This window comes from Schistocerca gregaria, chromosome X (assembly GCF_023897955.1).
Source record: "Schistocerca gregaria isolate iqSchGreg1 chromosome X, iqSchGreg1.2, whole genome shotgun sequence".
Classification (NCBI taxonomy): Eukaryota; Metazoa; Arthropoda; class Insecta; order Orthoptera; family Acrididae; genus Schistocerca; species Schistocerca gregaria.
Window position 1 is genome coordinate 91,685,336 of NC_064931.1, and position 22,499 is coordinate 91,707,834.

The 22,499-nt window shown below is 38.9% G+C and overlaps 1 protein-coding gene across 1 annotated transcript in view; it reads left to right on the forward strand.

The window, feature by feature from the left end:
- The window catches only part of LOC126298783 (ATP-binding cassette sub-family G member 8), a 290,336-nt gene that overhangs the window by 255,546 nt on the left and 12,291 nt on the right, over window positions 1–22,499 (forward strand). Inside the window, exons 14-15 of the mRNA XM_049990244.1 lie at window positions 2,015–2,132; window positions 18,814–19,088. Coding sequence (XP_049846201.1) covers window positions 2,015–2,132; window positions 18,814–19,088 — 393 coding nt within the window. The remainder of the gene's footprint in view (window positions 1–2,014; window positions 2,133–18,813; window positions 19,089–22,499) is intronic.

Genomic DNA, 22,499 nt, shown 5'->3' on the forward strand with positions numbered 1-22,499 from the left:
GTAGGTGGGGGAGGGAGAGGCAAAGATTAGTGGACATAAGTGCGTAGTAGCAGTAAGTTTGGGCTCTGTTGTGCTCTGTACTTTATCCATTATGATTGTTGATCCTTTCTCACCATCATTTACATTGTTTTGGATTCAAGCTACAGAGTTGTTAGTTTGTGATCTGTATAATATAGCTCTTTTAAATAGTCTCCCCATCTCTGTACAATGTCCTTACAGTTTTTGTATACTACATTTTTCTCTTTACTGAGAATTTCCATACTAATACTTCCAGGTCTGCAGTTATCGAGCATGCATGGTGCAGTCATCTGCAAGTTGTTGCTCAGTTAGGCACCAATAATGCCTGGCACATGGGTTCTGAGGCCATCCTCAGCTCATACAGGCAGCTGATGGAAGCAGCGAAGGCTGCTGGCCTCGTGTGGGTTGCAAGCAGAGCTAGAAATTTGCAACATTGTGCCCTCAGTTGATCGGGGTCCTTTGGTTTGGAGCCAAGTGGAAGGTCTCAACAAAAGGATCTGTTGACTCTGTGACCATCTCGGCTGCAGATTTTTAGACCTGCATTATCAGTTGGGGATTTTTAGGACTCCCCTTGACAGGTCAGGGTGCACAACAGAAAGTAAGCAGTTAATCAGGTTGCATAGTACTTGTGAAGTGTATGTGAGGTTTTTTTAAGGCTAGGTGGTAGTTTGAGGTACTATGATGAACACTCAACAGTCAATATGCAGCAAGGGAAGTCAGAGGATGTTCACAGTAGAGACACTACAACTGTCAAAATTTTGTCAGTAAATGGTCAATGTATTCATTATAGAGTACCCAAATTTACTGCTGCCCAGGAAAGTTCCCACACTCAAATTATTTTCAGGACCAAGAGCTGGCTGAAACACAATGTGGATTGCTCTGAGATATTTGGCAAGTCATGGAACATGTATTTGAAAAACAGATTAGAGGCCGTAGAAGGGGGAGTGTTCATTGTAGTTGACAAAAATATTGTCTCTTTTGAGGTCGAAGATGAATGTTACAGTGAAATTATCTGGTAGTGTATAACAGGTCCAGGTAAAATGAAGCTAATTGTTGGATGTTTTTACCAGCCCCCCAATTCTGCTGTGATAGTTCTAGAGTAATTCAAAGAAAGTCCACAGTCCATAGTGCATAAATACCCAAATCATACAATACTAGCTGGAGGTGACTTTAACCTACCAAATATACACTGGGATGTCCATGGATTCATTATGTGGGGCACAGGCGGGCATTTGTGAAAAATAATTTTGAACATTACTGAACAATACTGAAATTCAGTATTTCTGATGGTGTGCGGGAACAATACATACAGAACAAAAATTACAACTATGACTGGTGATTCCATAGTTGGATAATTTGTAATATCAAAACACTTATTTTTTTCCACACCTCTTACACGAGTTTCACTGCTGTCAAGATGCAAGGCTCATAATCACTTGTAAATGGCCACATTTCAGTCTGTTGACTCAAAGATCAATGAAGACATAATGCTGGTCTCACCACAATGCACATTATTTCTTGCCCCTGTACCATCATTGACTCCATTTCATCACAAGTACTTTTTAAAGGTCTGCAGACACTCAAGTTGGATGATATAGGTTCTCCTACATATTTGCAATGTGTGTATCATGCTGAGTATCAAGAAGATATCACTCATTCAGCCAACTCACAAGTACCAGTGTTCTATACTTTGATGAACAATGTTGTAATGTGATTGAGTCCTGCTTGACTTCGTGCTCAGTCCAAATTTCAGGCAATTTTTTGTGCTGTATAATGTACATTTTTAAATGTGCTATTATATTAATATAACCATTTGTCCTGAAATTTGTTGTTTTTGTGTGTGTGTGTGTGTGTGTGTGTGTGTGTGTGTGTGTGTGTGTGTGTTTTAGTGAATCTGGTATGTACAACCTTAACTGAAATTTGTTATTATTTTTGTTTAATTCTGTTTAAAAATGTATTCTGAAAGCATTAATGTGTTTTTGTTGGTTTTTGGCAGTTCATTTACAACATTCCCGCTTCAGCATGTGTGTGGCTTGCGTACCTAATTCCAGCATACTTACTGAGTGGCCTACAGGATCAGACATATGAAACACCTACCCTTTACATTTATTTAGGTAAGTTGAAACACACTTCACTCAATACAGGTTACCAATTAAGATAACATACAGCAAGGGCAGCTCACGGTTTCCATACTGGGGAAGGCTGCGACATTTACCTATCGGAACTAACCTACACCTCGGTCTATGCTGTAAATCAGTCTGTGAATCTGTCTGTCTGACTGTCTGTTTCAGGGGTGGGAGTGATAGTATCATGCACTAGCAATATTCATTTCATCTTTTTTCCATTTCATAATTGACTACTAGAATAATACAAAAAGTTAATGTCAAGATAAAATCTATAGGTAGCATATTTGACAATGTCATTTTTCTCAACACTTTATTACACCAAATCATACTAAAAGAAGCATTTTGGAGAGACCCTTAATGCTGTGCATGTTAGCACCACTGCATGCTTAATGGTTTTCAGGTTTTCAGTTCTAAACTTGAGATATTAAATGTTTTGTGTGTGTTCAGTGCAGAGCATTTATAAGATTGCTCAAGGAAGCAGTGATGTTTCCATGACATCAGAAATCTTGTGCTGTTATGGTGATTTTTGGATGAATAAATAAGTACTGATTTGCCATCAAATCAGACAATGACATAGAAAATGCTCTTGCAATTTGTACACCCATATTCTCTAGCATATCCACTTAATGGAACATAGTCACTTCTGAGAGAGAGAGAGAGAGAGAGAGAGAGAGAGAGAGAGAGAGGCGAAGAGAGAATTCTGTTAAAGTAACAAGAAAGTCCCAGAATTTTTTACAAAGTTCAAAGGTGAATCAAAAAACTCACAAGGAAGTGGTACATGAACCCATGACATTTGATACTACAAGTCCACATCTCTGTCCACTACAGTATCATACACTGGGGTGACAAAAGTCATGTGTTAGCAATATGCACATACACAGATGGTGGTAGTATCATGTACATGAGGTTTAAAATGACACTGCATTGGCAGAGTCATCATTTGTACCCAGGTGAATCATGTGGAAAGGTTTTCAACATGATTATGGCTACGTGATGGGAATTAACAGACCTAGGATGTGGAATAGTGGATGGAGCTAGATGCATGGGACATTTCACTTCAGAAATTGTTAGAGAATTCAATATTCAGAGATCCACAGTGTGAAGAGTGTGCCTAGAACACCAAATTTTAAGCATTACCTCTCACCACAGACAGTGCAGTGGCTGATTCCCTTCACTTAATGACCAAAAGCAGTGACATGTGCATAGGATTGTCAGCGCTAACAGGCTAACAGATAAGCAACAATGTGTAAAATAACAATAGAAATCAATGTGGGAGTTATGACGAATGAATCCATTAGCTCATTGCAGCAAAATTTGGCATTAATGGGCAATTGCAGCAGACAACTGATACAAAGGCCTTTGCTAACAGCACAACATCACCTACAGTGCCTCAACTGGGCTTGTGACTGTGTCGGTTGGACCCCAGATGACTGGAAAATGGAAATGGTTATGCAGACCATTTGCAGCCATTTATGGACTTCATGTTCCCAAATAATGGTACAATTTTTATGGATGCCAATGTACCATGCCACCAGGCCACAGTTGTTTGCAACTGGTTTGAAGAACATTCTGGACAATTTGAGCAAATGATTTGGGTACCCAGATTGCTTGACACGAATCATATCAAACATCTGTGGAACATAATCAAGAGGTCAGTTTGTGAACAATATCCTGCACCAGCAATACTTTCAGAATTACAGATGGCTATAGAGGCAGCATGGCTCTGTATTTCTGGAGGGACACCCAATGACTTGTTGAGTCCATGCCATGTCAAGTCCATGCCACGTCGAGTTGCTGCACTACACTGGAGGAGGTATCTCTTGACTTGTGACCTCAGAGTGATTTCAGTGACCGAGATACCTAGCATCTCCAACAAACTAATATCACCAGGCAAACTATTAGTTGCCCCCTTAAAAGAGGACACTGGACAAATTTGAGCACTGTAGTTGGTGTGGAATCCATAAAAAAATTGCTCTGAGCACTATGGGACTTAACGTCTGAGGTCATCAGTCCCCTAGAACTTAGAACTACTTAAACCTAACTAACCTAAGGAAATCATACACATCCATGCCCTAGGCAGGATTCAAACCTGTGGCCGCAGTGGTCGTGCGGTTCCAGACTGTAGCACCTATAACCGCTCAGCCACCCCGGCCGACGTGGAATTCATACCAGGCAATGATGTGACCCATCCCTGCTGACATAAGTCATGGCGGCATAGTGATGTGTGTGTATTTTGTATGGAATCATCGCAGTCAGATGGGTCAATTTGGAGACATGACAGAATGGTGGAAAGGAGCTGTCACACTTAGATGTGTCTGTGGCAGTACCATGAATGAAGGCATCCACTTTGTTGGTATATGAACACTGACTGTCCACCATGTCTGTAAGCAGTAGTATTCCACTTGAAACCATGTAACGAGGTGAAAGAATAGTTGTTGCCTTGTCAGTGAAATTCAATTTTAACTCTGACAGAAACTGCAGCACATAAAGCTGCACATCTACAATGGGCCAGACAACATAGAAACTGGACTGTAACTGACTGGCTGTATGTAGTGAGCTCATGTGAGTCTCTATTATGCATTTTTGAAGTAACGAAAGGTTCCAAGTGCACTAACAACCCCGTGAGAAATTTAAACTGCTATGTGTGGAGGGGGTATTTTAGATCTGTGGTGACTCATTGTTTTTTGGGGGTGTTAGTAATATCATGACTTGGATCTACTCATCCATAATGCTGGAAATATGAACCAGCATGCTTCTTTCGATCCTTTCGGTGACAAAGCTTTAGAACCAAGTATGTTGTCCTGGACAGTGAGTATTAATCATACACAAGGGTGTCATAGGAGTGCTGCATGAAAATGTGATTGGACCATTCTTATTCTTTACATACATAATTGATGTGATAGACAGGATGATCAGCCAGCAATCTGCAGCTGTATCTACATCTACACACATATTCCTCAAGCCACCACACAGTGTGTGGTGGAAGGTACACTGTAACACTACTAGTCAATTCCTTGCCACTGTGGTGCAACAATCGAGTTAGAAAACTGCTACGGAAGCAAAGGGAATTTCACACCAAACATAAACATAGCCAAAGCCTTGCAGACAAACAAAAATTACACAAAGTGAAATGTAGTGTGAGAAGGGCTATGCGAGAGGCGTTCAACAAATTCAAAAGTAAAGTTCTATGTACTGACTTGGCAGAAAATCCTAAGAAATTTTGGTCTTATGTCAAAGCGATAGGTGGATCAAAACAAAGTGTCCATTCACACTGTGACCAAAATGGTACTGAAACAGAGGACGACAAACTAAAAGGCCAAAATATGAAATGTCTTTTTCCAAAGCTGTTTCACAAAGGAAGACTGCACTGTAGTTCCTTCTCTAGATTGTCGCACAGATGACAAAGTGGTTCATATTGAAATAGATGCCAGAGGGATAGAAAACAATCAAAATTGCTCAAAGAGGAAAGGCCACTGGACCTGATAGGATACCAGTTTGATTTTTCACAGACTATGCGAAGGAACTTGCACCCTTTTTGCAGCGGTGTGCTGTAGGTCTCTAGAAGAGCGTAGTGTTCCAAAAGATTGGAAAAGGGCACAGGTCATCCCCGTTTTCAAGAAGGGACATCGAACTATAGACCTGTATCTCTTACGTCGATCAGTTGTAGAATTTTGGAACACATATTGTGTTCGAGTATATTGACTTTTCTGGAGACTAGAAATCTACTCTGTAGGAATCAGCATGAGTTTCGAAAAAGACGATCATGTGGAACCCAGCTCGTTCTATTCATCCACGAAACTCAGAGGGCCATAGACACGGGTTCCCAGTTAGATGCCATGTTTCTTGACTTCTGTAAGGTGTTTGATACAGTTCCCCACAGTCGTTTAATGGACAAAGTAAGAGTGTATGGACTATGAGACCAATTGTGTGATTGGATTGAGGAGTTCCTAGATAACAGAACGCAGCATGTCATTCTCAATGGAGAGAAGTCTTCCGAAGTAAGAGTGATTTCAGGTATGCTGTAGGGGAGTGTCATAGGACTGTTGCTATTCACAGTATATATAAATGACCTTGTGGATAACATCAAAAGCTCACTGAGGCTTTTTGAAGATGATGCTGTATATTGAGAGGTTGTAACAATGGAAAATTGTACTGAAATGCAGGAGGATCTGCAACGAATTGATGCATGGTGCATGGAATGGCATTTGAATCTCAGTGTAGACAAGTGTAATGTGCTGCAAATACATAGAAAAAAAAAGATCCTGTATTATTAAGCTACAATGTTGCAGGTCAGCAACTGGAAGCAGTTAATTCAATAAATTATCTGGGAACAGGCATTAGGAGTGATTTAAAATGGAATGACCATATAAAATTAATCGTCGGTAAAGCAGATGCCAGACTGAGATTCATTGGATGAATCCTAAGGAAATGCAGTCCGAAAACAAAGGAAGTAGGTTACAGTACACTTGTTCGCCCACTGCTTGAATATTGCTCACCAGTGTGGGATCTGTACCAGATAGGGTTGATAAAAGAGATAGAGAAGGTCCAACGGAGAGCAGTGCGCTTTGTTATAGGATCATGTAATAATTGCAAAAGCATTTCAGAGATGATAGATAAACTCCAGTGGAAGACTCTGCAAGAAAACGATCAGTAGCTTGGTACGGGCTTTTGTTGAAGTTCTGAGTTCACTGAGGAGTCAAGCAGTATATTGCTCCCTCCTACGTATATCTCACAAAGAGACCATGAGTATAAAATCAGAGAGATTAGAGCCCACACAGAGGCATACCGACAATCTTCCTTTCCACGAACAATACGAGACTGTAATAGAAGGGAGAACTGATAGAGGTACTCAAGGTAACCTCTGCCACACACCGTCAGCTGGCTTGCAGAGTATGGATGTAGATGTAGATGTAGATGTAGATGTAGATTGTCTAAGTGAGATGCTAACAACTGTTTATCTGCTGTTTCTAGGCAGAAACACATTCCTAGCCCCCTTGATTGATGTATTAATTTTCATAACCATAGTCACTATGATGACTTCATGATCATTAATCCCTGTCTCAGTACTGGCACTATCCATAAAATCTGGCCTGTTTGTAGCAATAAGGTTAAACGTATTTCCATTGCATGTCGGCTGCCAAACTAGCTGATAAAGACAATTTTCAGAAAACATGTTCAAAAGTACTTCACGAGACTGTCTATTTGTACCCCCTGCAATGAATCCATATGTGTCCCAGTATATATTCAGTAGGTTAAAGTCACCGCCAACTACTATTGCATGATTTGCGTATTTATATACAACTGACTTTCTCTGAATGTTGACGATGATGCTGTGGTATATGGGGAATTGTCATCATTGAGTGACTGTAGGAGGATACAAGGTGACTTAGACAAGATTTCTAGTTGGTTTGATGAATGGCAGCTAACTGTGAATGTAGAAAAATATAAGTTAATACAGTTGAGTAGGAAAAACAATCAATAGTGTTCAAAAGCAGCATTGGTAGTGTGCTGCTTGACACACTCACAGTGATTAAACATGTAGGTGTAAATGTTGAAAAGCAACATGAAATGGAATGAGCATGTAAGGATTGTAGTAACGAAGGCGAATCGTGGACTTAAGGTGTGTTGTGTGAATTTTAGAGAAGTGTGGTTCATCTGTGAAAGAGTCTACATATAGAAGACTAGTTCTCAAATTGTTGGAATCCCCACCTGGTTGAAATGAAGGAAGACATTGAAGTAGTTGAGAAATGTGTTGCTAGATGTGTTACTGGCAGGTTCGATCATCATGTGAGTGTTACAGAGATTCTTCATGGACTCAAATGGAAATCCCTGGAGGGACGATAAAGCTATCTTTTTTTGGAACACTATTGAGGAAATTTAGAGAACTGGCATTTGAAACTGGCTGCAGAATGATTCTATTGCCACTAATGTACATGTTGCGTAAGGACCGTGAAGATAAGACAAAGAGAAATTAGGGCTCATACAGAGGCATATAGATAATCATTTTTCCCTCACTTTATTTGTGAGTGGAACATGAAAGGAAATGATTAGTAGTGGTATGAGGTACGCTATGCCATGTCTGTACAGTGGCATGTGCATTATGTATGTAAATGTGGATGTAGATCTGCATGATGAATATACTGTGGAGACTCCCATCTTCCAAGATGACAAGAGCCATTGTAATAGAACTGCACACAATTATTCTTGTTTTGACAAATGCTCAAGCACCCTATTGCAACTCAACAGGCCCACTAAATCATTCCGTCTTAATTCCACAAAAAAATTTCTAGGACTATTTGGAAGAGAGGGTGAAGTGCAGAAATCAACATTCTTGCATTTTTTTGTAGTTCTATGGGCTTCATTATCAGCTTCAGCTGGTTATGGCTCACCTGAAGTAACTTATGGACTCTCTTCCTTGCCGAATTGAGGCCATTGTGAAGACTGGAGGCAGTGTTAGCATGGTATTACTGTGCTGCTTCTTAGGGGGCCTGATTTTTTTGTCCAATGTACATGTCTCTATAGAATCTGAAACCGAGTCTCAAATATGACCTAGTAAATTCCAGTATTCCGTTAGTTAGTTAGTCCCAAAATGTTTCAGAAATTACAAATCTTACTTGATAAGTAATTACTCAAGGTGGGAATCGAACTGATGACCTGCAAGTTGGCAAACAGTGACCATAACTGTTACACCACAGTGAGTGTGTACATAGCACAGTGATATCATTAAGTACATTCAGAACGTGTTGGTCAGTTCCTTTGTGGCCTTTCCATAAATATTATAAGAAGAGCAAATTTTTCTCAGTGCACAATGCACATAATTTCTTTTCTATTGTCATTTATGGAGACCAGATTAGTAAATTAACTTATTTAATTTTTTCCACAGTGTTATAAAAATCCATGTTATGTTCATTCCTTGATTTAGGATTGACAGTTTATTTGTTTTTCACCAAACCCTTAACTGTAGTTACTCTTAACTTCTTTTCTTGTTGCCAAATATTTATCCCTTTCACCTTCTCTTTTTCTCATTCTACCTACTCGTCTCTTGTATTTCATTATTCATATCTTCCCCCTCCACCCATTGATTGTGCTTTGTCATCAAAGGGAAGATTTCTGTTTTCCACGTCATCTCAGTGTCCTAGTTTTCAGTAGTATTCTATAGTAGTAATATTTCCTTAACTTTATATAAATCCTACTGCAGTTCATTGTTTGATTTCTGTCCTTGATTGCTTGCTTGGTTGCTCTGTATACGCCTGTAGATCCTGAGCAATGTTTTTCAAAACCTGTAATCTGCAGCATTAAAAAGTTCCCATTCATTTAGGTTCATTTTGTAGGAACTGTGTTGTAACACACATACAATGCCAGAACTCAAAAACACTGCATGTGTGCAGCATTATACTAAGAATAATGAAGTGCTAAGCATTGACAGAAAATTCAGTTTTGAATAAGGTTCTGTCATGAAGTAGAAGAAACACTGACAATGGACAGGGAAATAGGAAGAACAATAAGTTGTTTAGCTTTTGACCTGTTCTGAAAGCTAGTCCGTTTATAATCTATCCTACATGCCTGTCAACTGCTCTGTGCCTCTTCAATTATGCAAAAAAGTTTAATGATTCATTCATCCATCCATCCACCAATCCATCATGTTGTGTGGCTGTCATCATAAGGGAGTACCTTCAAGGATATAGAATGAATCAAGGAGTACATTACCAAAGTGATGCAGCTGTAAGGAACTGCAGTAACAATTAACTGTCATTAAGCTGCTATACACTTATTTGTTCTTACTCAAGCTAAATTTACAATATAGATGTTATCAGAAATACTGCTAATTTGGAAGAGAGATGCTGATACTTTGGAAGGAAGCGGTTGCTTCCTCAAGTTACAGTAAAGAGCTGTTATTTATCTCATACAGCTGCTAGTGTAATACCTATAAGACCACATTGATGTTTATCATGATCTGTTATTTATGATCAATAAGATCAGACACCTTTTTATTATGAACAGCACTATTTGTCATTCACATAGTAAGAATCATTAATCCTTCAATCTAGAGCTTCAGATGATTTTCAAGAGGGGCTAAAAAGGTAATTTTCTTCTAAGTTGATAGAGATTAGCAATTTCTTGTGTTATATCAGATGAGAATTTTTTATAAACCTTTGCACCAAAATACAGAACCCAACTGTGAACCATGTAAAAGGAGGTTAAGTCTACACAGAAATTATTTTTAAGCCCCATATTGTGGTTGCATAACTCACTGTTCGAGTTGGGCTGACCCACATTATTAACAACAAATACCATTAAGGAGTAAATGCATTGAAAAATGAGGGAATATTCCAAGATCTCAAGGGAGACCACTGCAAAATGTGTGCACCACTGGCCATGAAAATTGCAACACCTCGAAGACAGTTATAACCATCAATTTGGTATTAAGTGTGCTACATGCTCAAATAGATAAACGATTAGCACTTCAGTGCAGCCACACAAAGTAGGCATGAGTAATTCCATATGTAAGGATAACTTAGATAACAGTTTCTTATTCAGAAATCATGTCTGAGTGTTGGTAATTTGTGAGGAGACAGTTTTATGCCTGACCCTAGAAGGAGAAATGTCTACCAGCAAATGTCAGAATTCAACAGTGGTGGGACTGTGGCCTGCTGAGACTACGGTTTATTATTCCGTGATACTGCTGCTCACATTGTGCAGGATCATAAGACTGTCACGAGAATATGGAATCTGTGGTTTCAGGAAGGTCATACTTAATCCCCTGCAGAACATCAGCAATCTCATCTTATTAGCACCTGAGGAGACAGACGTACTGTTCACTTGGTTGTGGAAAACAGTGGAGCTGCATTACCTACCTCATTTCTGGAAATGGGCATGTTTGCCACAAGACAAATATCCACATGAACAGTGGGAAGTGCTCTGGAGCATTATGGACTGTCACTATGGTTACCAGTGTTGCAGCATCCCATGACACTGCAGCAGAGAGAAGCAGGTCAACAGTAGTGCACCCTAAAACAACACTGGACGTAGGGCTGGTATTGTGTTACCTTTTCGAACAAGTCTGTCATACACATGCAACATCACAAAGTTTCTATCCATGTATGGAGAATCCAAGGAGAACAAACACTGCAAGATTTGATTCTTTGTTGTCATACAAGTACAGCAACCATTGAAAAGTTCTGCTCATGGATTGCCAAGAGAACAGCCACCACCACTTGCCCGCACTCTGACTCGTGAACTCTGGCATACATCTACATCTACATGACTACTCTGCAATTCACATTTAAGTGCTTGGCAGAGGGTTCATCGAACCACAATCATACTATCTCTCTACTATTCCACTCCCGAACAGCGAGCGGGAAAAACGAACACCTAAACCTTTCTGTTCGAGCTCTGATTTCTCTTATTTTATTTTGATGATCATTCCTACCTATGTAGGTTGGGCTCAACAAAATATTTTCGCATTCGGAAGAGAAAGTTGGTGATTGAAATTTCGTAAGAAGGTCTCGCCGCGACAAAAAACGTCTATGCTGTAATGACTTCCATCCCAACTCGCTTACCATATCTGCCACACTCTCTCCCCTATACCGCGATAATACAAAACGAGCTGCCCTTTTTTGCACCCTTTCGATGTCCTCCGTCAATCCCACCTGGTAAGGATCCCACACCGCGCAGCAATATTCTAACAGAGGACGAACGAGTGTAGTGTAAGCTGTCTCTTTAGTGGACTTGTTGCATCTGCTAAGTGTCCTGCCAATGAAACGCAACCTTTGGCTCGCCTTCCCGACAATATTATCTATGTGGTCCTTCCAACTGAAGTTGTTCGTAATTTTAACACCCAGGTACTTAGTTGAATTGACAGCCTTGAGAATTGTACTATTTATCGAGTAATCGAATTCCAACGGATTTCTTTTGGAACTCATGTGGATCATCTCACACTTTTCGTTATTTAGCGTCAACTGCCACCTGACACACCATACAGCAATCTTTTCTAAATCGCTTTGCAGCTGATACTGGTCTTCGGATGACCTTACTAGACGGTAAATTACAGCATCATCTGCGAACAATCTAAGAGAACTGCTCAGATTGTCACCCAGGTCATTTATATAGATCAGGAACAGTAGAGGTCCCAGGACGCTTCCCTGGGGAACACCTGATATCACTTCAGTTTTACTCGATGATTTGCCGTCTATTACTACGAACTGCGACCTTCCTGACAGGAAATCACGAATCCAGTCGCACAACTGAGACGATACCCCATAGCTCCGCAGCTTGATTAGAAGTCGCTTGTGAGGAACGGTGTCAAAAGCTTTCCGGAAATCTAGAAATACGGAATCAACTTGAGATCCCCTGTCGATAGCGGCCATTACTTCGTGCGAATAAAGAGCTAGCTGCGTTGCACAAGAGCGATGTTTTCTGAAGCCATGCTGATTACGTGTCAATAGATCGTTCCCTTCGAGGTGGTTCATAATGTTTGAATACAGTATATGCTCCAAAACCCTACTGCAAACCGACGTCAATGATATAGGTCTGTAGTTAAATGGATTACTCCTACTACCCTTCTTAAACACTGGTGCGACCTGCGCAATTTTCCAATCTGTAGGTACAGATCTATCGGTGAGCGAGCGGTTGTATATGAGTGCTAAGTAGGGAGCTATAGTATCAGCGTAATCTGAAAGGAACCTAATCGGTATACAATCTGGACCTGAAGACTTGCCCGTATTAAGCGATTTGAGTTGCTTCGCAACCCCTAAGGTATCTACTTCTAAGAAACTCATGCTAGCAGATGTTCGTGTTTCAAATTCTGGAATATTCCATTCGTCTTCCCTGGTGAAGGAATTTCGGAAAACTGCGTTCAATAACTCCGCTTTAGCAGCACAGTCGTCGATAACAGTACCATCGGCACTGCGCAGCGAAGGTATTGACTGTGTCTTGCCGCTTGTGTATTTTACATACGACCAGAATTTCTTCGGATTTTCTACCAAATTTCGAGACAATGTTTCATTGTGGAACCTATTAAAGGCATCTCGCATCGAAGTACGTGCCAAATTTCGCGCGTCTGTAAATTTTAGCCCATCTTCGGGATTTCGCGTTCTTCTGAACTTCGCATGCTTTTTCCGTTGCCTCTGCAACAGCGTTCGGACCTTTTTTGTGTACCACGGGGAATCCGTTCCATCTCTTACCAATTTATGAGGTATGAATCTCTCAATTGCTGCTGCTAATAGATGAGAAATGGCACGGAATGATGGTCCTGTTTCTGTCATTCAAACCCAGACACAATGACCAGCTGGCAGCTCTGTGTACTACATGTTGCACCCTGTATACCTCCAAATCCCTAACAAGTATAATCATGTATTCTTCCTTATATACTGGATACACAACATCAGTCAAATGTCATTATTTTATGTACTTCCAGGTGTTGCATTTCTAATGTTCAGCAGTATTATGATTGTTAACCCTTACTGAATGAATACTTTCCTTACATACGCTGACTCACCATATAAAATAATTTTGTAAGCTAACAGGGCATGAAAGTATGCAAAATGAATGAGCTGCATTGGACACTTTTTATTACTTCATTTATATGTTAACTTCATTTTATTTTTCTTTGTTGTTGGAACTCACAAAATTTAACAATACTTCTTCATTTGTTCATTGAGTGTATCACCATTAATGTTTATTGCTGGTACCACCAAGTAATTTCGGTTTGTTCAAAACTGAAAAGTCTGAGTCTTTTTGAGATTGAAATTTAAACTTTTTCTTGTGAATCAGTTGTATATATGTTCAAATATTGCCTGGGCCGTGTGTGATAGTTTGCACTACACCCTCAATTAGTATGGGAAAATGCGAAAATAAAAATTACCTTTCCTTAACCTATCTTGTAAGATAAGTTGTAAGGCTAATATTGCCTCATGTGTTCCTGCATTTAACATTAACCAAATTTGCCATTGCTGCTTGACAGAACATGATAATAATATTAAAGAGGAAAAATGCTTCCTAATCTCCTGCAGAATGTTAGGGAGTTTTTTTCCTTTTTAATATTCCAGCATTTATATGGAATGTAAACTGATCTTCCCCTTGGTTGGTTTCTACCAATTCTTCTGTAACTACTTTGTGTAAATGTTTTGCAACTGTCACTTGTTAAGTGTCAGAAACAGTGGTCATGTGTATGTGAGTTGTACTTGTGTGTGTGTGTGTGTGTGTGTGTGTGTGTGTGTGTGTGTGTGTGTGTGTAATTTTTGTCTACTTCGGAAGAATGCTGTTTGGCTAACAGCTCACATTTTTAGCAGTCTTTTTGTCATGCCTGTCTCCAGCTCATCTCCTCTATATGGTGAGTAGCAACCTATCCTTTTCATAAAATGCTATTTATTAAGCTGATAGTGTGGCAATATTCACACCTGTCAGCACCTGTTTTCTTTGGAACCGTTCTTGAAGTCAGACAGTATTTTGCTGCCTCATATCTTGCAAATTAGGTGAAATCGTTCTGTCATGGCTGGCTCTTCCAAGAATTTCAACAATTCTGATGGAATGTCATCTTCTGCAGGGGCCTTTCTTTGACATAGATCTTTCAGTGCTCTGCCAATTTATTTCCACAGATCATATCTCCCAACTCATCTTCATCTACTTTCTCTTTCCTTTCTATAATGATGTCTTCAAACTAATTTCCCTTGTAGAGCCCCTCTATATATTCCTTAACACTTTTCTGCTTTGCTTAGCAGTGTCTTGCCATCTGAGCTCTTGATATTCATACAGTTGCTTCTCTTTTCTCCAGAATCTCTTTAATCTTTCTGTAGGATCTTTCTGTAGGGGCTATCTACCCTTCCTCCTTATACATGCTTCTACAGCCTTGTATTTGCTCTCTAGCCATTCCTGTTTAGCCATTTTTCACTTTCTATCAGTCTCATTTTTTATACTTCTGTAGTTCATTTCAACAGCTTTATTTGCCCTATTTTTATATTCTCTGCTTTCATCAATTAAATTCATTAATGATTCTGTGCTGCCTTCACTATGTCATCTCTCAAAACTGTTCATTTGTCTTCTACTGTATTCCTTTCTCTCATTACACTCAAACATTATCTAATGCTCACTCTAAAACTCTCAATAATCTCTGGTTCTTTCAGCTTATCCATCTCCCGTCTCCTTAATTTCCTTAATTAACCAATAAATTATGGTCAGAATTTACATCTGCCCTTGGGAATGTCTTCCTCTTGAAAATTTTGTTTCAAAATCTCTGCCTTACCACTATCATACCACTATATAAGAAGTATCAAAGCTTCCAGTGTCTTTAGCATCTTCAAAGAGTACAGCCTTCTCACATGGTTCTTAAACCAGGCGTTAGTGAGATTAAATTATCTTTGTGCAAAATTCTACCACCCAAAATCCTTTTTCATTCTTTTCAACACAATCTGTATTTTTCTGTTATTTTTCCATCACTTCCTTCTCCTACTGTTGAATTCCATTCCACCATCACAGTTACATGTTCCTCTCCTTTAACCATCTAAATAATTTCTTTTATCTCTTCATACATTCTTTCAATTTCTTCATCATTTGTGGAGCTGGTTGGCATATAAACTTGAACTGCTAGGTGGGTGTTGGCATCATGTCCATTTTGGGTATGATAATTCATTCATTTGTTCATAGTAAGTAACCTGCATTCCTATTTTGATGTTTATTATTAGACCTATTTCTACATTAATCCTATTTGAGGCTGTATTTACAACCTTGTACTGACCTGACCAGATGTCCTGTTTTTCCTGCCTCTACACTTCAACAATCCCACTATATCCAACTTCAATCTATCCATTTCTCTTTTTAAATCTCTAACCCCCTTACCCGATTAAGTGATCTAACTATGCTCTAACTATGATCCAACCTATAGAATGACAGTTTTGCTTTTCCTGAAGATGATACCCTCCTGAGTAATCCTCGCCCAGAGATCTAATTGGGGCACTATTTTACCTCCAGAATATTTTACTAAGGAGGATGCCATAATCATTTAACCTTAAGAAAAGCTGCATGCCTGGTAGAAAAATAATGGCTTTAGTGCCCCCTTGCTTTCAGTCATTCACAGTACCAGCAGCACAAGTCCACATTAGCTAACATTAACGAGGCCAGATCAGTCACTCATCCAGACTGTTGCCCCTGCATCTACTGAAAAGGCTGCTGCCACTCTCCAGGAAACACATGTTTTTCTGGCGTCTCCACAAATAGGGTGCACCTATGATACAGGTGTTTGTATTGTTGAGGAACTGATACCATACAACCTTGGCAAGGTCCATGGCTCATGAGGGGAAGTGCAGATGTAACATGGCAAATTCATGTCAGTTCCATTAAATGCACATATAACATGCAATTGACATAAATGTGCTCAGAAATATACTGATAAACATCCTTAAATCTAATTGTAAGTATTGCACACAGATGTCATTCATGACTTTCCCTGTTTCTGCAGTGCAAAGTTTTGTGCATAAATAACATATATGTGAATACCCTAACTTTCTTATGCATGTAATTATACATGTTCAAGCAGAAAATGTTAAAAAACTTATCACAAGGAAAAATGTAACCTAGGTATCAATGACTGTGCAAGAGCCAACCACTGTGTAATTAATTTACCCTAGTTATATATTTTAAAAAAGTTTCTTCATTAATTTTTGTATTTACATTTTTTTAACTGCCCATTCTCTATCACAGTTGATCAATTTTGATGAAATGTGTCTCAGCATAAGGACAGATTTCAGGGTCAAAAAACAATTGTGCACTAATATGTGATGGGTAATACACTTGTGAAGGTAATACACTGATGGAAAAAAAAGTGTAGTGCAAGATAAGCCATTGCAAATATGAAATGCTGGTACATTAATGGCAGGTGTAACTGCCAGAATATTGAATGCTAGTGTGCAAATGTGCATGCATTGTGTTGTACAGGTGTTGATGTCAGTTTGTGGGATAGAATTTCATACCTGTTGCACTTGATCAGTCAACACAGAGATTGTTAATGCTGTTTGTGGATAACACTGGAGTTGTCATCTGAAGATGTTCCATATGTTCTGTTATCGTGTTGGAAAACAACCACTGGAATGCTCTTCATGAATGGCTGCTCAACAAGTTGAATTACCAGATTGACATACAAATTTGCAGTCAGGGGATAACCACAAAAGTGCTCCTGTTGTCATACGAAATTTCACCCCAGACAATAATTCTAGGTGTAGGCCCAGTGTGTATAGGACGTATACAGGTTGGTTGGAGACCCTCAATTGGCCTCCTCCTAACCAACACACAGCCATCACTGGCACTGAGGCAGAACCAGTTTTCATCATAAAACACAACAGACCTCCATCCCGCCCTTCGACAAGCGCTTTCTTTATACCACTGAAGTCACAAATGGCAGTGGTTGGTGGAATGCCTGCTACAAGGTATCTAGCTCAGAGCTGTCCTTGAAATAACTGATTCGTAACTGTTTGTTATGTCACTGTGGTGCCAACTGTTGCTCAAATTGGTTCTGCAGATGCAGTATGATGCACCAGAGCCATATGCCAAACCTGATGATCTTCTGTCCCAGTAGTGGCATGAGGCCACCTGGAGCCCAGTCATCTTGCGACTATATATTCTCATGACCACCACTGCCAGCAATCATGTACAATGGCTACATTTCTGCCCAGTCTTAATACAGTTCCACAGTAGGGATGTCCACCTTCTTATATCCCTATTACATGACCTCGTTCAAACTCAGTGGCATGTTTATAATGGCATCTTTGCTGCTTTAAAGACATTTTTGACTAACATCAACTCACCATGTACAATCTCAAAGGTAACTAATGCTCATGACTGTTAAAGTGTGTATTTGAAGCAAACTTGATTTGCATCCTCATAGTGACACTACTAGTGGCAGTCCTATGTGAATGGCATAAAATTGGAATATACATCATCTTTCAGATGCAGAAACACATTTGCCAGCTTTTGTTTATGTCTCACAATTCCTCCTTGGTGTTGTGATTTTTTTCCATTCGTGTATATAACATGAAACACACATGATAGTTGTAATTAGTATTACAACACAAAATTCATGATTTACAACATTAAATAATAATAATAATAATAAGTAATTGACAACAGAAATATTTTATGAAAGACAGTTCTAAAAGTAAAACAACAAGTGTAAATGGATGATAGCTTCTCAGTGACTGAGCCATGTCAAATCAAATGTGTTTGCTGAGCTTCCTTTCTCAATAGTCATCATTGTCTGTCATGAAACTTACTGCCACAATTATGACTGCATCTGCCAGAAGAAGGTGTGAATGTTCTGATACAGGATCAGTGGTGTTGTGGACACCTTTCCCCTTCTGCCCCTGTGTCACCAATTCCAAATCCATTGCAATAGTTTTCATGCAGTCTAACTTTCCTAACTGTGAAAAATGTGTGATCACTATCAGTGTATATGATATACAGCAAAAATAAAGAAAGAAAAGAAATAGGAATAAACACAGAATGTAGAGAAAAAAGTTCAATCCCATTTTAAGAGTAGAAATTTTTTTAAATATGAAACTACTTTTCAGAATCTTTAAAATAAATGATTCCTATGAGATGAATAGTTTTGGGCTCTTTTAAGAATTATAATATAAATGGCCACATTATGCAGTGAATATAATTATGTTATGTATGCTTTCAGGCTACATGTTGCTGCAATTCCTTGCCCTGCAGACAATGGCGACAGTAGTGGCACTAGCAGTTCGTGTGTGGTCTGTAAGTTCTCTGTTGGTGGGCCTTGTTGGCCTTGTACTATCTCTGGCCTCAGGGTTACTTCTCCACCCTGCAGATATGGGAGAATGGTGTCGATGGGTAGCTGCAGTGTCGCCTGCTCATCTCTTGTTGCCACCACTGTTGCACCGTCAGTACCAACCTCAAGTACTAGCAGCTGCAACTGCCACCTGTCATAACCGCCCAGTAAGGAGTTGTGATTTTCTTTTTAGCATTTGGCAGATTCATTTTGGTACTTGAATTATCAAACCACCGAATCACTAATACTTTCAGTTTGTTTTCCAGTGTCTCATATAATATTAGATTGAGTTTTATTTGATGTTGGATAGGTATGAACAAGAAAATTCAGTGTTGTCATGTTGATGTACGGCTGCTGATGATCTGTGCAAGTTCTGTACCTGTATTTATTAAAGTTATTGCCAAAGAAACTGTAATTAGAATGTTTTGGTATGGAGGACATAATTATCTCAAAGTGCAGGCAAAATTCATATGAGTTACAGTGAAGAAGCCACACTGAATGTGGCATGTCTTGTTTAAAACTATTGAAACAGACGGTAGAATGAGAACAAATGTAATACAATAAATGCAGACAAGGTTAAAGATAGCTGAATGCTTCAGGCAAGATGAATCTTTACGCAACTTTCTCTTAGTTTTACTCATTACATTTTGGAGCATAGTTGGAAAGGAGTCACATATAAATTAATGTTATTATTACTACTTTGCTTACAATTATGGCTGCAAGCAGGTCAGTTTTCATCATCCTTGAATCCAGAAAACTGTATTTTTAATAACTATTAGCTGTATTTGTATTCACTGAGTGCTTTTGTCCCATGGTGTGGGAATTACCTTTAATCTATTGTTATCTTTACTCAACGAGTTTGTCTGTTTATATTGTTATACATTTCGCCATTGAAATACTTCCATTATTTTACACACAGATTAGTTAGTTTGTTTTTAAGTCTTTGCACTGATGTTGTTAGAAAAGGTTTATGCACCTTTCATCCTGGATTTTGACAGCAAAATTCCTTTGCATAATTCAAATGAGTGGAAATATTTATTTATGATAATGGAGGCGAATAGCAAAAACATAATGTTTGATCTGTGGGGATCTGAAAAATTTGCATTTGCAATAAATGCAAGTATAGATGCAAATTCTGCCTCAAAACGCAAAAATGCAAAATTACCCAGTAAATGCTATTTCATTGTGATTTGTATCCAGATGAACTGTTTTTTCAGAGGTAGTTTGAAATAGCTTTACTATTTCAAAAATGTAACCAATTTCAGTTATTGGTACTGCACATCATCTGGCAACACCCAATTCGGAAAGATAATGTGCATAAGAACATGTTTACAAAATAAAAATTCCACAAACACAATGACATATTGGTGTGCTCAATGTTCTGGTGACACATCAGTTGTGGGTGGTTGAATGGTCTCTGTAAGATACACTATGTAATGAAACACAGGACTCAGCCGTGTGACCTAACATCTTCAAGGAAAGAAATGTGAACATTTGTCTGCTAGCTGAAGTTCAATAGTTGATATAATATGGACGCTTTGGGCACTTTCATGTTGCAGTGTTTGGTGGTAGCTGTTTTGAACTGTGGGTGCATCAAATAGTGGTAGAAGTTGGGCCTGAACTATTTTGTTTACGACACTGACAATCTCAGCAAGCAATTGCACAGTAGCAATTACTGAATGCTTTGTATTGTGCATTGCTCATTGCTTTCATTTCTTATTTTAAATGAGTGAAAAGACTAATCCTGCTCCATCACAGAGTTAATCATGACCATCACAGCACCAGAAGGAATTGGTGATTGGTATGACCGTTTGTCAGTTCTGCTTTCACAGAAAAACAGAACATGTAGGTGGGCTGGCTTTCATGCAAGAGAGAGGCAAGGCTTGTTTCCCCTCACCATTCCTCTTCCTTATGGCAGTCTTAATTCCAGTTGGTTTATGCTTGTGCTTGATTGCCAATTTATAGTGTCCGCATTCAGGACAAAGAGACTGGAAAATGATACTTGTCAGCATATTTTGAACAGGTTGAAAGTCTTCGACTGGTATGTGAATAGAGTTGTCTTTGCTGGTTCTGTCTGTAGCATTGCCAAGCACGAGTTGTATGGCTATGAATGCCTGTGAAAGGTCAGAATCAGTATTCACTGATTCTGTAGTTATTGAACTGGGTGGAAAATAAAAGTGATGGAAATCAGAGAAGCATCTTTTTCGTCACTAAAAAATTGTTTTAGAATTAATTTTAGCAATTTTGTGTCAGGAATTCTATTTTAAATGTGATTGTGATGCATTGCTCGAGGATAGTGTAAACTACAATTTCTGTATCACATTATTTCCCCCTTTTTGTCTTCTTAAATACATGTATTAAATTCTAAGTTTTACTGCTCATATATTATTTTGGGAACTATCACTGACACACGAAACTTTGCTTTTTGTATTCTGTAATGCGTTTTTTAGTTGATACCATATTTACATTAAATCTTTTATTGTCATGTAAGTTTATTGTAATGTTAGCCTCTGAATTTCTTTGATGTCTTCCTTTAATCCAAATGGATGGAGACCCCAAACACTCGAGCAGTAGGGCCTACTCAATAATGTGGCACACTAGTGTTCTGTATGTGGTCTCCTGTACAGAGGAACCACACTTTTCTAAAATTCTCCTAATAAGCCAAAGTCAACCATTCACCTTTCCTTTGTTCCATTTCATATTGCTTTGCAATGTTGTGGCTAGGTATTTAATTTATGTGACTGTGTCAAGCAGCATGCTAGTAATGCTGCATCCGAACATTATGGGACTCTTTTTTTCCTACTCATCTGCATTAACTCACATTTTTCTATATTTAAAGGTAACTACCATTTACCACACCAGCTAGAAATTTTGTCTATGTCATCTTGTATCATTCTGTAGTCACATTACAACATCATCAGTGAACACTGCAGATTGGTGCTCAACCTGTCCATCAGATCGGTTATGTGTATGGAGGATAAGAGTTGGTCTGGCACATTTCCTAGGGCACTCCTGATGATATCCTTGTGTCCGATGAACACTCACTGTCGAGAACAACATACTGGGTTCAATTACTTGAGAAGTCTTTGAGTCACTCACGTATCTGGGAATCTATTCTGTATGCCCATACCTTAATTAATAGTTTTCTATGGGGTACCATGGAAAATGCTTTCTGGAAATCTGGGAATACAAAATCTGTCTGTTGCTCTTCATCCATTGTTCTCAGGATACCATGTGAGAAAAGAGCAAGATGAATTTCACAGAAGCTGTGCTTTCTAAACTGCGATGATTTGTGGACATAAGCTTTTTCCCATTAAATGAAATTTGTTGTATTAAAATGAGAATATGTTCAAGAATTCTGCAGTAAACTGATGTTAAGGATATTGATCTGTAATTATGCAGATCAAATTCTTCTTATACACAGCAGTCACCTGCACTTTTTCCAGTTGCTTGGTACTTTGCTCGAGGTGAGAAATTCATGAGAAATGGAGGTTAAGTAAGGGACCAATGCCATACAGTACACTTGGTTAAACCAAATTGGGATTCCATCTTTACCTTGTGCCTTGTTTGTTTTCATT